At 39.2% G+C, this 16,005-nt stretch overlaps 1 protein-coding gene across 1 annotated transcript in view; it reads left to right on the top strand.

Moving 5' to 3' along the window:
• LOC131497278 (leucine-rich repeat-containing protein 37A2-like) overlaps positions 1–16,005 on the top strand; it is a 45,228-nt gene that overhangs the window by 17,316 nt on the left and 11,907 nt on the right. The window contains exons 4-6 of the mRNA XM_058703471.1: positions 6,738–6,809; positions 7,372–7,446; positions 15,324–15,442. Of these exons, the coding sequence (XP_058559454.1) occupies positions 6,738–6,809; positions 7,372–7,446; positions 15,324–15,442 (266 nt within the window). The remainder of the gene's footprint in view (positions 1–6,737; positions 6,810–7,371; positions 7,447–15,323; positions 15,443–16,005) is intronic.

Below are 16,005 nucleotides of genomic sequence, written 5' to 3'. Positions count from 1 at the left end.
AATGCTCCGGACGTGGCCCCTCACACGGCACTTCATTTTCGGTTTTCCAGCAACTCTTGTGATACAGGGAGTGTCATCCTCATTTCGGGGATGAGGAAGTTGAAACTCAGAGACATCGGCTGACTTGCCTAGCTTCACACTGTCAGTAAGTGACAGCACCACTTAAGAAGCTTCGCGAGTAATACAATTCCGCATTCCCCGGCACTAGGTAGGACCTGAATGACAACCGGCCTTTTGGGCGTCGTCCCTTGGAGTCAGCTTCTCACTGGAATAGGACCTTTCGAGCAGGGAGCTCCTTTTCCCTATGCTTCGGGAGCTCCTGGCCATGCCACCCATGGGCATCCCCAGGCTTCCTGCTCACCGCCTGTGCAAACATCACATCGTCACTGCTAGGCACCCACTCTGTGCCCAGCCTTATGCTAGGTGCTTTGCACATGCTCTTTCCTTTAATCCTCAAGTTGCCTTATGAGGTAAATGCTGCTAAAAAGACTCGGAGACGTTCGTTACTTAAGTCCCTTCACCAGGAAGCGACAGCCAGAATTCAGACCTAGGTCTGCCTGATTCCGGGGCCCTTGCTTCTTGGGCTGTTCCTCACTGCCAGAAACTCCTCTTCAAGGCTGTTCTCAGAACTTGCATTAAAACAGGGGCTCACCATTTCAGATTCTTTAGGCTTCGCCCCTCCCCCCGCCCAACCCCTGAGAAAGGATCTACGTGATGCCGTTAGATGTCTTGTATTGAGGAGCTTCGCATGGGGAGTCATGTTCTCATGGCTCATGGACCTATGTAGATGAATAAAGGAAAGGGGTTATTCTATCCCCAAGTACTTCAAACATACTGGAATAGGGTCTAGATCACTCTACTTATTTCTTCAACTGCTTTCCTCCAAGGAGCCAGTTTTCCCTCCATGCCTTGGGATTCCAGCATAGAGAGTTTGGAGTTTGTCCTATTTGAAATGTATTTTCACTGCCTGCTTTGGACGTTTTTTCAGCCAAAGCTGTTAGGATTTCAGTACATTCAGGACAGTGGTGACAAGCTTCAGTCCTCAAGTCTTCTCTGTCTCCTCAGTGAGTAGAAAGGAAACGTAGCCCATCTGTCTGGACCTCTGTAGAAGAATTTGGAGAAAAAAAAAATAACACGTAAGAAATGTTCCCTTATTTTGTGAGCTACCTTTAGTCTGTCCCGTTGCTCTGCAACAGAAAGCTTTTGCAAAAATACTTGAGTTTTCCTCTTCAAATAAGATAGAGTTTTTTAAAAAACAAAAAGATATCTAGAACAGTATTTCTTCAACTTTGATTATGAGACAGTCTTTGAGGATAACTGTTGTTATGTTTTACTCCCATAAAGATAAGCCCACGAATATCCAAAAGCCAATAGACTGAGTCAGCACACGTTTTATCTGTAAAATGAGGGAATTGAACGGAAATGGAGATGATCTCTAGCGCAGCGTCCACCGTTCGTGTTCGTTCGTATCGCAGTCTGTGGAAAAACAATTGCTGTCGGTCCAGCAGATGTAACCTGTCGGGTCAGTTCTCATTCTCCCCTTGGCTCAGGCACAATAGCTCCATGAAGAGAAGGCGGCACTAAAGACAGGAGGAAATAGGATAATTTGGAGTGGCCTGTATTTTGTTTTCACTACACATAAACACAGGGCATTCATCTCAGCAGGAGGGCTGCCTGGGTAAGAGGAAGCACCGAGCCGATGGGTATAAGGCCATGGGTGAGCTACCAGGAAAGAGGGGGGGGGACAGTGGGGGTAGAGCACTGAGATAGTTGGGGGGAAGGATAACAAACTACTAAAGTGTTTTGGCTGCATAATTCTTCATAGTCTTTCTTAATAGGGAGCCGGGGGTGGGGGGTGGGGGGGGCGGGGGGGGAGGAAGCAGTGGGCAGGGGAAGACACACACGTGGAAGAGGTTACTTGCACAGAGCCCACCAGTAAGCTTGTAGGTATTAATGCCATTTTTATTTTTTCAAAGCCAAAGGACATTCAGAGCCTCAAGGTTGAGGAACTGTGTTTAACCAGACATGTGACACTCACGTTCTTTCTCTTCATAACATTGTCTGACTGGATATTAACTAGTGTTACGCAAACCCGACATGTTAATGGGCCCGAAAAAACGTAGAAGAATGGGCTGGAATAGGAAGAATAGGGGAGTTTCCAAGGCAAGAACAAAAATGCATGGCTCCCAGCCGCACCGCTAACTCCCTCTGACCTCCGTTGTGGAAGAGTTTGAATCTTCGCTCCCCTTTTCTCCACCTACTAACATGTTTGATCTTCTGGCAACTGGTTCTCTATTTATCACAACATGGTTCTTTTTTTTTTTTTTTTCAAATTGAGATATAGTCCGCCTAATAGAATATGCAACATTATAAAGTATATAGTCCAATGGTATACTTTGATAGACAATAATCACTGCTAATTCCAGAACATTGTCATCGCCCCCCTCGAAAGAAATACCATACCCATCAGCCTTTACTCCCCATTCTCCCTTCCTCCCAGGCCCCTGGCAACAACTAATTTACCTTCTGCCCCTATGGATTTGCCTATTCTGGACATTTCATAGAAATGTGTGTCTAGTTTCTTTCACATAGCTTGTTGGCTTCAAGATTTATCCGGTTGTAGCATGTTTCAGTACTTCATTCTTTTTTTTAATGTTGATTTCTTTTTGAAAGAGAGTGCACACACAAGCGGGGAAGGGGCGGAGAGAGAGAGGGGGACAGAGGATCCAAAACCACAGAGCCCGATGTAGAGCTCGAACTCATGAACTGTGAGATGACGACCTGAGCCAAAGTCAGATGCTTAACCGACTGAGCCACCCAGGTGCTCCAATCACATTTTGTTCATCCATTCGTGAGTTATTGGACATTTGGATTATTTTGACTTTTTGGCTATTATGAATAATGCTGCTGTGAGTATTCATGTACAAGTTTTTGTGTGGTCATATGTTTTTAATTCTCTTGGGTACATACCTAAGAGTGGAATTGCTGGGTCATGTAGTAACTCTATATTTAACCCTTTTGAGGAACTGCCACACTGTTTTCCACAGCGACTACACCATTTTACATTCCCACCAATGTATGAAGATTCTGGTTTCCCCAAATCTTGCTACCACTTATCACTGTCTCTCTGTTCGATCATAGCCATCTTAGTGAGTGTAGAGTAGTATCTCATTGTAGCTTTGATTTATATTTCCCTAATGACCTAAGACATTGAGCATCTTTTCATGTGCTTATTGGCCATTCATGTATTTTCTTTGGCGAAATGTCTCTTCAAATCCTTTACCCATTTAAACATTTGATTATTTGTCTTTTTACTGAGTTTTAAGAGTTCCTTATATATTCTGGATATTCTGGATACTAGACTTGTATCAGACATATGATAGTTGTGGGTTGTTTTTTTATTTTTAAATAAAGTCCAGTTTATCTATTTTTCCTTTGGTTTGTTGTGCTTTTTGTGTCATGTCTAAGAAACTGTTGCCTAAATCCAAGGTCATAAAGATTTCTCTCCTGAGAGTTTTATAGCTTGAGCTCTTCCATTTAGGTCTTTGACTCATTTTGAGTTAATATTTATATATGGCGTGAAGTGTAGGAATCCAACTACATTATTTTGTATGGGGATATACGGTTGTCCCAGCATCATTTGAAAAGACTAGTCTTCCCACATTGAATGGTGTTGGCAGCCTTGTTGAAAATCAGTGAGCCATAAATGTGAGGATTTATTCCTGGACTGTCAGTTCTGTTCCATCAACTTACATGTCTGTTCTTATGCCAGTACCACACCGTGATTACTGTAGTTTTGAAGTAGGTTTTGAAACCAGGGCGTGTGAGTCTTCCCATTTTGTTGTTCTTTGTCAAAATCGTTTTGGAGCACCTGGGTAGCTCAGTTGGTTAAGTGGCCGGCTCTTGATTTCAGCTCAGGTCAGGACCTCATGGTTTGTGAGATGGAACCCCGTGTTGCAATCTGCACTGACAGCATGGAGCCTGCTTGGGATGCTCCCTCTCCTTCTCCCTCTGCCCCTCCCCTGCTCACACTTTTCCCCAGTCACACTCGCTCATGTTTGCTCTTCTGCACGGGTGTGTATGCTCGCTGTCTCTCAAAATGAATAGATAAACTTTTTTTTTTTTAAAAGATCATTTTGGCTATTCTCGGTCCCTTGAATTCACATACAGATTTTAGAATTAGCTTGCCAGTTTTTGGAAAGAAGTCGGTTGGGGTTTTGATAGGGATTATACTGAAACCACAGTTCAATTTGGGGTATAGTGCCATTTTAACAATATTTTCTTCTGATCCGTGAACATGGCATATCTTTACATTTATTTCAATCTTCTTTAATTTCTTTCAACAACGTTTTGTGGTTTTTAGTGTGATTCTTGCACTTCTTTGGTTAAATGTTTTCCTAAGTATTTTGTTCTTTTGAGTACTGTTATACATGGAATTGTTTTCCTAATTTCATTTTTGGAATAGTCATTGCTGATGTATAGAAATAAAGCTAATTTTTACATATTGATCTTGTGTCCTGTAACCTTGCTGAACTCATTTATTAGTGCTAAGGTTTTTTTTCTACATTCCCAGGAATATGTCTTGTGGTCTTCTAGTTACCCAGGAAGATGTTGGAGCATTTCAAAGTCCCTATGGACATCTCATTTCTCAGCTTTTTCCTTTTAGGCTTTTTGTTTAGGCTATTTTTTGTCTTGTTTTCAATTGCCTCACATAGCTGCCAGATTAAAACATTTATCTATAATTGTTTTCAAAAAATGCCCCTTGGGAAGAGGCTATTTTAGCACTGTGCAGTTCTCAGTGAGGTCAAGGGCAAGGCTTTCAAGTGAAGTTTTTTAGGGACCCCACTAGACAGGTAGAACAATGACAGTTTGTTCCTTGGGAATGAGGCTTTAAGGAACTTCAGCTCCATTTTGTTCCCCTGGGATGTGGGCAATTTTTAAGGCTACCATCAGGATGGAGAGCAGAGGTTGAGGACAAGTTAAAACCACAGAGCTCACTGTTCTTATAGAAATTAGTAATTTGTTCTTTAATAAATGCTCTCGGGTTGCTGCAAGCCCATTGGTTAAAATTTCCAAAGTTCTGAGAAAGTTGATTTTGACCATTTTTGCTAGTTTTTGTTGTTGTTGTTGTTGTTGTTGCTTTTACGGAAGGATGAATTTTCAGACGTCCTTCCTTTCTCATTTTCACTGATTCACCTGTAACAGGGCTTTAAAATCTCTAAAGTCTCAGGGCACCTGGGTGGCTCAGGTAACTGCCTGACTCTTGATTTCGGCTCAGGTCATGATCTTGCGGTCATGGGATCAAGCCCCATGTCAGGCTGTGTGCACTGGGCATGGAGCCTGCTTGGGATTCTCTCTCTCTCTCTCTCTCTCTCTCTCTCTCTCTCTTCCTCTGCCTCTCCTTCACTCATACTCTTGTACTCTCTCTCAAAAAATAGAATAAAAAAATAAAAAATGAAATCTCTAAAGTCTCAATGATCACAGGCTAATTAAATACTTAATCATGGGAGATGATTAGAGGAAAGGAATAAAAATAGAAAATGTAATTCTTAGAGAAGCTCTCCCAGATGGAGAGATGAAGTTCAGCAAAGTGTTTCTATATTTAATGCTCTCAAAGTTAAGTTTAAGGTAACGGCTATTTTAAACCCCCTTTTTTTTCATACAAGTTAAATACAGGCTTTGGAGTCAGAACTGAGTTCAGATTCCAGCTCTGCTTCTTGACTGGCTTGACAAACTGGGACAAATTATACAACCTCTCTGTACTTTAGTTTCCTCACTTGTAAAATGGGGTAGTGATGTATCTATCACATAAGGTTACTGTGAGGTTTAAATGTGAAATGCTGATCACAGATGCCCTATAGCTCAATAGTATTGGTTGTGATGATTATCCTTATAATTTTGCAAAAGTACAGTGATGATTCTTGAGCAGAGTCAACCTAAAGGCAGATTTTCTTTTCTTTCTTCCTGTTTCCTTCACTTTATTTTTGCTGTAAAGAACTGAGAAGAAAATCTACTCAGCATTTTGGAATAAAAACTTGTGTCAAGCAGTGACAAAATGTTATTTATTCAACAAGCCTTCACTAAGTACCTAGTAAATAACAAGCACTCTGTCAGGCACAGGGACAAAAATGACAATAGAGTATGGTCCCTGCCCTCAAGGAGCTGGCAGTCCAGGAGATGGATAAGGAAACGGGATCATATGCCACCTAACAAAGGCTGTCATAGGAGAATACACATGGTGGGGGTATAGCTTTCACCATTTCCTCTTAGATTAATCCCTTTGTCTTTGGCCCCCAAACTGAGGAATTGGTCCTATTTTTGTCTTTAACCGGGTGTTTTAAACTGTGGAATTTTTTACATTTCTAGAGATAAAGGAAAAGCACCTAGAATTATAGAGGACACTAGAAACAGTCTTTCCTACAGAGCCTGACTATCCTACCAGCATAGTCACTTCTAGGATTTTCAGCCCAAAAAGTTCTTTGGCATATCTTTGCTTTGCTGTCCACGTAAAAAAAAAAAAAAATTTTTTTTCCTCTTTCTGTTCTCCACTTTATCGTCCAGAGAGCTGGGTAGTTCCCAAAGGAAGAGTGCTTTACAGAATCTAAGGGTGACTTATAGGCAAAGGCAGAAAATGATTAGTTTTCACCTTCCAGTTCCATACCCCCAAAATGAACATAAACTTTCATGGTAGTCATTACTGGAAATGCAGATAATTTTAATTCCATTGCATTTTTCAGAATTATCAGTCGTAACCCTCTGTCAACTGTTGAAGATTCCTATCTTTTTAAGTTGCCAGCATTAAAATATTTGTAAGTATTGCAACAATCTCATGGCTCGCGAGATGATTTCTGATCTTTTTTGTTGTCATCAAAAGATTCAGTATTTGCGTTTTGGTTAAAAAGTCGTAATTTAAATTTTAACTGGGTTATTGAAATAAGCATTATTAGCAAAGAAAAAACGTATATGGGCAAGATAGCCTGCAGAGGAAGGAGTAGTATTGAAGAACACATAACAGACATGGGACTTGTAGATGTAGGTAGAAATACCATTTATCTCAAAGTGGAAAGTGGAGTAAAGTGTATATTAAAAGAAAAAAAGACTAATCAAGAGAGGTGGATGCAATTGAGAATGAAAATGAGGATAAGAGTAAAAAGGATTGTACTGTTGAGCACCAAGGTGATTAATTTGATGATGCACATAAAATGTCTTCATTGGGAGCTTTCTGAAATTATTGTCCATAGCAAGAAAACTCTTGAGCTGACTTGACAAAGAAGCCAGAATTGAAGTAATCACATGTTGTTAAGTATCTTTTTAGGTACAGAATTTTTATCCTTGGGTTCAAATCACGCATGTTTGGGCTTTCTCCTTCAGAGACATGGGATCAACACAGGTGTCACTTACAACAGTTGAGAGCATCCTCATGATGACCCTTGAATTGGAAACACTGTAAGTTGATTTTTCTTATGTGTATTTTCACTTAGTTGTTTATTTAGATTTGTTTTATTGTTTTCTTAAGTCAGATTTATTGAGGTATAAAATTTACTCTTTTTAAGCATACAGTTTGATGAGTTTTGACAAACGTGTAGTTATGTAACCACCACCACATTTGAGACGTAGAACATTTCTGTCACCCCAAAAGGCCCCTATGTGCCTTTGCAGCCAATCCCCTTTTCTCACCACCAGCCCTGGCAACCACCAACATAATTTTTGTCCCTATAGTTTTGCCTTTTCCACAGTGTCTTATAAATGAAATCATACAAGGGGCACCTGGGTGGCTCAGGCAGTTAAGCGTCCGACTTCAGCTCAGGTCATGATCTGGCGGTCTGTGAGTTCAAGCCCTGCATCGGACTCTGTCCTGACAGCTCAGAGCCTGGAGCCTGCTTCGGATTCTGTGTCTCCCTGTCTCTCTACCCCTTCCCCATTTGCACTCCATCTCTCTCTCTCTCTCAAAAATAAATGAACATTAAAAAAAATAATAAATGAAATCATACAGTATGCAGTCTTCTGTGATTGGTTCCTTTCAGCATAATCCTTTTGAGATTCATCCATGTTTTTTTTTTTAACTTTTTTAACGTTTATTTATTTTTGAGAAACAGAGAGCTAAGCAGGAGAGGGGCAGAGAGAGAGAGAGAGAGAGAGAGAGAGAGAGACAGAACCCGAAGCAGGCTCCAGGCTCTGTCAGCGCAGAGCCCAATACAGGGCATGAACCTGCGGAACATGAGATCATGGCCTGAGCCAAAGTCGGTCACTTATCTGACTGAGCCACCCAGGCACCCCAGAGACTCATCCATGTTTTTGCACATGTCAGTAGTTCATTTCCTTTTTATTGCCGAGTAGTATTGCAGTTGTGAGGATATACCAGTTTGTTTATGCATTCATCAGTTAATGGGCATTTGAGTTGTTTCTAGCTTTTTGGCCTTTATGAATAAAGTTGCTTAAAACACTTACATGCAGGTCTTCGTATGAGCATATGTTTTCATTGGGGGAGGGGGGCAGGTGGTAAAATACCTAATGGCAGGATTGCTACATCATATGCTAAGTGTATATTTAACTTTTTAAGAAACTGCTTACCTGTTTTCTAAAGTGGATGTACCATTTTGCATTCCAGCCAGCAGTATATGAGATCTTCTATCTATCCTTTCTTCTAAGGTCTTTATCTATTTTTCGTAAGGTGAATGTTGGCCTTAAGATTGAGTTGGGAAGTATTCCCCTCTCTTCAATTCTCTAGTACAGTTTGTGCAGAATTGGCATTATTTTTCCCTTAAATGTTTGCTAGAATTCACCAGTGAAGCCATGTGGGCTTGAAGCTTTCTTTGTGAGAAAGTGTTAAACTACAGATTTTATTTTTGTAATAGTGCTACTTAAATTACATACTTTATTTTTTTGAGTAGTTCATGTCTTTCAGGGAATCTATTTCATCTTGAAGTTATTGACATAAAGTATTTTATAACATTCCCTTATTATCCTTTTAGTATCTGTAGAATTGTAGTGATGTCATTCCTCTCATTTTTGATATTGATAATTTGTGTCTTCTCTTGTCTTTTCTTGATAAATCTGGCCAGAAGTTTATCAGTTTTACTTATCTTCTCTAAAAAGTGCCTTTTCATTACACTGACTTCTCTATTTTTGTTTTCCTTTTTAAAAATTTCTGCTTTGATCTTTATCATTCCACTTTCTCTCCTTACTCAGTGATGAATTTCCTTTTCTTTTTCTAGTTTCTTAAAAGTGGACCCTGGGGAAGATGAATACTATATGAGCAACATCCCACATGTTGACATGTTGTGTTTTCAGTTTCAGTTGGTACAAAATAGTTTCTAATATCCATTTTGACTTATTTGACCAATAGGGTTACTTAGGAGTGTGTTGGTTAGTTTCTAAATATTTGGAGATTTTACAGATCTGTTAATTTGTTATTTAATTCCATTGTGGTCACAGAACAATATGCTGGATGACTGAAATCCTTTTAAATTTATTGAGGCTTGTTTTATAGCCAATGAATTCTGGTAATAGATGAGAATATGGTCTATTTTGATAAATATTATGTGTCCACTTGAAAAAAAATATGTAGTCTGCTGATTTGGTGTGGAGTATTCTATAAATGTCAACTAGGTCAAGTAGGTTGGTAGTATTTTTCAAGTCTGATGTATCATTACTCATTTTCTGTATATTTTTTCTGTCAATTATTGAGAGAGGGATATTGAAATCTCCAACTATAATTGTGTACTTATGTGTCTCTCTTTCCTATTCTCCTTAATATATTTGGAAGTTCTGTTATCAGATACATAAATTTTTAAGTTATGTCTTTTCTAATAGTTGACATTTCTATCACAATGGAATAACCTCATTTATCCCTGGTAATATCTTTGCTTTGAAATTGACTTTGTCCTATAGTAAATATAGCCACTCAAGGTTTCGTTTGATTAGTGTTAGCAAGGCATAATTTCTTCCATATTTTTAACCTACTTATATCTTTGTATTGAAGATGAATCTTATAGACAGCATATAGTTGGCTTTTGCTTTTTTATCCAGTATGACAACTCTATCTTTTAATTAGGTGATTATACCATTTATATTTAATGTAATTATTTACATGATTACATTTAAAGCTACTGTCTACTCTTTTCTATGTATCCCATCTGTTCTTTGTTTCTTTTCTTTTTCTTTTTCTTCCTGCTCTTGGGTTGATTTAGTACGTTTTATTATTTTTTGGTGGGGGGATAAATAGTTACAACTCAGGTTTTGTTATTTTAGTAGCTGTTTAATGGTTTGTAGTGTTCATGTTTAACTTATCACAGTCTATCTTCAAATGATATTATATGATTTCATGAATAGTATAAGAACCTTACAATAAATAGTGTACTTCGATGGTTCCCCTCCTGACCTTTGTGCTATTGTTTTCATACATTTTACTTTTAGCACACCATATTATTTTTTGTTTGTTTGTTTAAATAGTCAATTATCTTTTTTTATTTTTGTATTTTTGAGAGAGACAGAGTGCAAGTGGGGGAGGGGCAGAGAGAGAGGGAGACACAGAATCTGAAGCAGGCTCCAGGCTCTGAGCTGTAGACACAGAGCCTGATGTGGGGCCTGAAATCACAGACTATGAGATCATGACCTGAGCTGAAGTCAGATGCTTAACTGACTGAGCCACCTGGGTGCCCCTCAATTATCTCTTTTATTGAAGTATATATAGATCATGTAATATGAAATTAGTTTCAGGTGTACAACACAGTGAACTTTTATATACATTATGAAATGCTCACAACACAGTGATCAATTATATACATTATGAAATGCTCACCACAATAAGTATATTACAGTATTATTGACTATATTCCCTATGCTGTACTTTTCATCTGGTGACTTATTTATTTTATAACTGCAAGTTTGTACCTCTTAACCCTTTTCACTCATTTTGTCCATATCCCCAGTTTGTTCTCCATATTTACAAGTGTTTTCTCTTTTTTGTTGTTGTTTATTCATTCATTTGGTTTTTTGTTTATTTTTTGTTTATTTTTTACCTTGTTTTATTTTTTATTTTTTAAAATTTACATCCAAATTAGTTAGCATATAGTGCAACAATGATTTCAGGAGTAGATTCCTTAGTGCCCCTTACCCATTTAGCCCATCCCCCCTCCCACAACCCCTCCAGTAACCCTCTGTTTGTTTTCCATATTTATGAGTCTCTTCTGTTTTGTCCCCCTCCCTGTTCTTATATTATTTTTGTTTCCCTTCCCTATGTTCATCTGTTTTGTCTCTTAAAGTCCTCATATGAGTGAAGTGATACGATTTTTGTCTTTCACTGACTAATTTCACTTAGCGTAATACCCTCCAGTTCCATCCATGTAGTTGCAAACGGCAAGATTTCATTCTTTTTGATTGCCAAGTAATACTCCATTGTATATATATACCACATCTTTCATCCATTCATCCATCAATGGACATTTGGGCTCTTTCCATACTTTGGCTATTGTTGATAGTGCTGCTATAAACATTGGGTGCACATGCCCCTTCAAATCAGCATTTTTGTATCCTTTGGTTAAATGCCTAGTAGTACAATTGCTGGGTTGTAGGGTAGTTCTATTTTTAACTTTTTAAAAACCTCCATACTGTTTTCCAGAGTGGCTACAGCAGTTTGCATTCCCACCAGCAGTGCAGAAGGGTTCCCCTTTCTCCACATCTGTTGTTTCCTGAGTTATTAATTTTAGCCATTCTGACACATGTGAGGTCGTATCTCATTGTGATTTTGATTTGTATTTCCTTGATGATGAGTGATATTGAGCATCTTTTCCTGTGTCTGTTAGCCTTCTGGATGTCTTCTTTGAAAAACTGTCTATTCATGTCTTCTGCCCTTTTCTTAACTGGATTATGTATTTGATTTTTTTGGGTGTTGAGTCCTCTATATATTTTGGATACTAGCCCTTTATCAGATTATGTCATTTGCAAATATGTTCTCCCATTTCATCAGTTGCCTTTTAATTTTGTTGATTGTTTCCTTTGCTGTACAGCTTTTTATCTTTTTTTAATGGATGTTTGTTTTTGAGAGAGAGAGCACAAGAGTGGGGTAGGGGCAGAGAGTGAGGGAGACAGAGGATCTGAGCAGGCTCCGCACTGTCAACAGAGAGTCGATGCGGAGCTCGAACTCACAAACCGTGAGATGATGACCTGAGCTGAAGTCAGAAGCTTAACCGACTGAGACACCCAGGTGCCCCAGAAGGTTTTTATCTTGATGAGGTCCCAATAATTCATTTTAAAAAATGTTTGTTTGTTTGTTTGTGTGTTTGTTTATGTTTATTTTTGAGAGAGAGAGACAGAGTGCAAGCAGGGGAGGGGCAGAGAGAGAGAGAGGGAGACACAGCATCTGAAACAGGCTCCAGGCTCCAAGCTCTCAGCACAGAGCCTGACACGGGGCTCAGACTCACGAACTGTAAGATCATGATCTGAGCCAAGTCAGATACTTAACCAACTGAGCCACCCAGGTGCCCCTATTAATTAATTAATTAAGAACATGGACACACACATACATGTATGCATGGGGGGGGGGGAGCAGAGAGAGAGGGAGAGAGAGAATCTCAAGTGGAGAGAGAATCCTGATGCAGAGTTCAATCCACGACCCTGAGATCACGACCTGAGCCAACACCAAGAGTCAGGCATTCAACCCGCTAAGCCACCCAGGCACTCCTCAGTAGTTCATTTGTACTTTTGTTTCCCTTGCCTCTGGAGACATGTCTAGTAAGAAGTTGCTTTAGCTGAGATCAAAGAGGTTTCTGCCTGTGTTCTCCTCTAGGATTTTGATGGTTTCCTGTCTCACATTTAGGTCTTTCATCCATTTTGAATTTATTTTTGTGTATGGTGTAAAAAAGTGGTTTAGTTTCATTCTTCTGCATGTTACGGTCCAGTTTTCCCAACACCATTTATTGCAAAGACTATCTTTTTTCCATTGGATATTCTGCTTTATCGAAGATTAGTTGACCGTGTATTTGTGGCTCCATTTCTCGGTTCTCTATTCTATTCTATTGATCTATGTGTCTGTTTTTGTGCAGTACCACACTGTCTTGATGATTCCAGCTTTGTAATACAGTTTGAAGTCCAGAATCATGATGCCTCCAGCTTTGTTTGTTTGTTTTTTCCCAACATTATAATTCGGGGTCTTTTCTTGTTCCATACAACTTTTAGAATTGTTTGTTCTCGCTCTGTGAAAAATACTGGTGTTTGATAGGGATTGAATTGAATGTGTAGCTTGCTTTGAGTAGTATAGACATTTTAACAATATTTGTTCTTCCAATCCTTGAGCATGGGATGTTTTTCCATTTCTTTCTGTCTTCTTCAATTTATTTTCATAAGCGTTCTATTGTTTTCAGCATACAGATCTTTTACCTCTTTGATTAGGTTCATTCCTAGGTATCTTACGGTTTTTGGTGTATTTTTTTTTAATTTTAGAGACAGAGTGTACAAGTTGGGGAGAGGGGCAGAGGAGAGAGAGAGAGAGAGAGAGAGAGAGAGAGAGAGAGAGAGAGAGAGAATCTTAAGAGAATCTTAAGAGAATCTTAATCTAATCCATGCTGAGCGTGGAGCCTGACACAGGGCTCGATCTCACGACCCTGAGATCCTGAGCCGAAATCAAGAGTAGGATGCTTCATTGACTTAGCCCATCCAGGCACCCCTTGTTTGTTTGTTTGTTTGTTTGTTTGTTTGTTTTTTTCTGAGATTCTACATATAAGTGAAATCATATAGTGAAATGATATACATACATATAGTGAAGTGAAATCATAACCTATATAGTTACCAGTTCTAATGTTCTTCATTCCTTTGTGTGGATCCACATTTCCGTCTGCTATCCTTTTCCTTCTGCTTAAAAATACTTTCTTTAGGGGCACCTGGGTGGCTCAGTCAGTTAAGCATCCAACTCTTGATTTTGGCTCAGGTCATAATCTCACAGTTTGTGAGCTCAATTCCCGCATTGGGCTTTGCCTGGGATTCTCTGTCTCCTCAGTGCTCTTTCCCCCTTGCACACGCATACTGCACGTGCCCTCTCTCTCTGTCTCTCAAATAAACATTTAAAAAAATACTTCCTTTGGCATTTCTACAGTGTAAGCCTGCTAATGATGAATTCTTCCAGCTCTTGTATGTCTCAGATAGTCTTTATCTTGCTTTTATTTTTGAAAGCTTTGGGTATAGAATTCTAGCTTGATAGCTATTTGGTCCCCCTCTCCTTTTCACTGCCTGAAAGATGTTGCCCCACCGAGTTCTGGCTTACATTATTGCCAACAAGAAATATGTTGTCATTGTTATATCTTCGTTGCTCTGTGTGTCATGTGTGGTTTTGTTCCTTTGGCTGCTTTTAAGATTTGCTCTTTATCGCTGGCTTTGACCAGTTTGATTATCATGTGCCGTGGTGTAGTTTTATCCGTGTTGAATGGATTAAACTAAACATGTAGTTTAATCCATGTTGTGCTCAGAGTTCATTGACCTTCCTGGATTTGTGAGTTTATAGGGTTTACTTATTTGGAAATGTGGGGGCTATTAGTTTTTCAAATTTTTTTTATATCTCCTCTCCTTCGTGGACTCTAAGTATACATATATTAGGCCACTTGAAGTTGTTGCACAATTCATTGAGTTAAGTAGAGGCATGGGGTTTTTTCCATATATGAAATACTGTTATAATAACTTTTTTAAATGTCCTTGTCTGCTAATTGTAGCATTTGTGTAGATTATGGATTAGTTTTTGATTGATTGCTTTTTTAAAAAAAAAAAATTTAACATTTATTTATTTTTAAGACACAGAGAGTGATCAGGGAAGGGGTAGAGAGAGAGGAAGACAAATCTGAAGCAGGTTCCAGGCTCCGAGCTCTCAGCACAGAGCCTGATGTGGGGCTCAAACCCATGAACCACGAGATTATGACCTGAGCCAAAGTTGATTGCTTTTTATCCTCAGTATGGGCCATATTTCAGATTTATTCAAACTCTTAGAAGTCTACCCTCTTTCTGTGTGCTCTCAACCCAAAGTGAGACTTTTGGCTTGGAAGGAGTTACCTGTGTATTAAACTACTGATCAGTGTCACCCAGTTCTAATCTCTATCTCATTCTAAGGGTACCATACCCCATGTCATCCTTACCTTTCTGTTGGGCACCTCTGTCCTTCTATCTGTGTATTTATAATATTCAAGAGCAGCAGTTGGCCAACTGGTCCCTACCCAACCATCCAGGCCATGTGCCTCAAGAATTCCTTTTTGCACAGCCCTGTGATGACTTTGGCCCGCCTCTTCTACCTACTCAAGTAACTCCTTTACCACTAATTTAATTGTCTGTGTTTCCATTTGTAGGATTTTACCTAGCCGTATGGCCTGCTGTCTCTGCCAATTTAAAAATACTGTTGAGGTTGTCTGTAAGACAGTCAAGCTACATTGTGACAGTGCATGTCTGACAAATGGCACACGTTGTGGTAAGTCCTAATTGCCTGATGATAAATTTGTAAATTTTTATTTTATTTGTGGTTTAACTTTTATTTTTAATCAACAATGATAATTTTTTTTAATGTTTATTCATTTTTGAGAGAGAGAGCATTCACGTGTGTGAGCTGGGAGGGGGCAGAGAGTGAGTGAGGGGGACAGAGAATCCGAAGCAGGCTCTACACTGACAGCAGCAAGCCCCATGCGGGGCTGAACTGTGATATCATGACCTGAGCCAAAGTCGGATGCTTAACTGACTGGGCCACCCAGGCACCCTAACAATGGTAAATTTTTAAACTAATGATGTCATTGCCTTATTTTTACTCATTCAGAGTTCAGATCCCTGAATTTCTAAGAACTATTCCTTTGTTAAAAGTCAGATTCTCAGTTACATTATTAAGTCAACTACCCCAAAATGAAAACCTGTTCACATAGTGCATCACAGTTTATAAGCTGATTTTACGTGCGTTAGGTCTCAGGTGCCCTTTGTCTTATAGGACAGGTGGAGATACCTTTTTGTTTATTTTGTTGTTTTTATAAGTGTGTAAGAGTACAA

This window comes from Neofelis nebulosa, chromosome 16 (genome assembly GCF_028018385.1).
Source record: "Neofelis nebulosa isolate mNeoNeb1 chromosome 16, mNeoNeb1.pri, whole genome shotgun sequence".
Taxonomy (NCBI): domain Eukaryota; kingdom Metazoa; phylum Chordata; class Mammalia; order Carnivora; family Felidae; genus Neofelis; species Neofelis nebulosa.
Note: the sequence above shows the minus strand (reverse complement) of the source record. Positions and strands in the feature narration are given on the sequence as shown.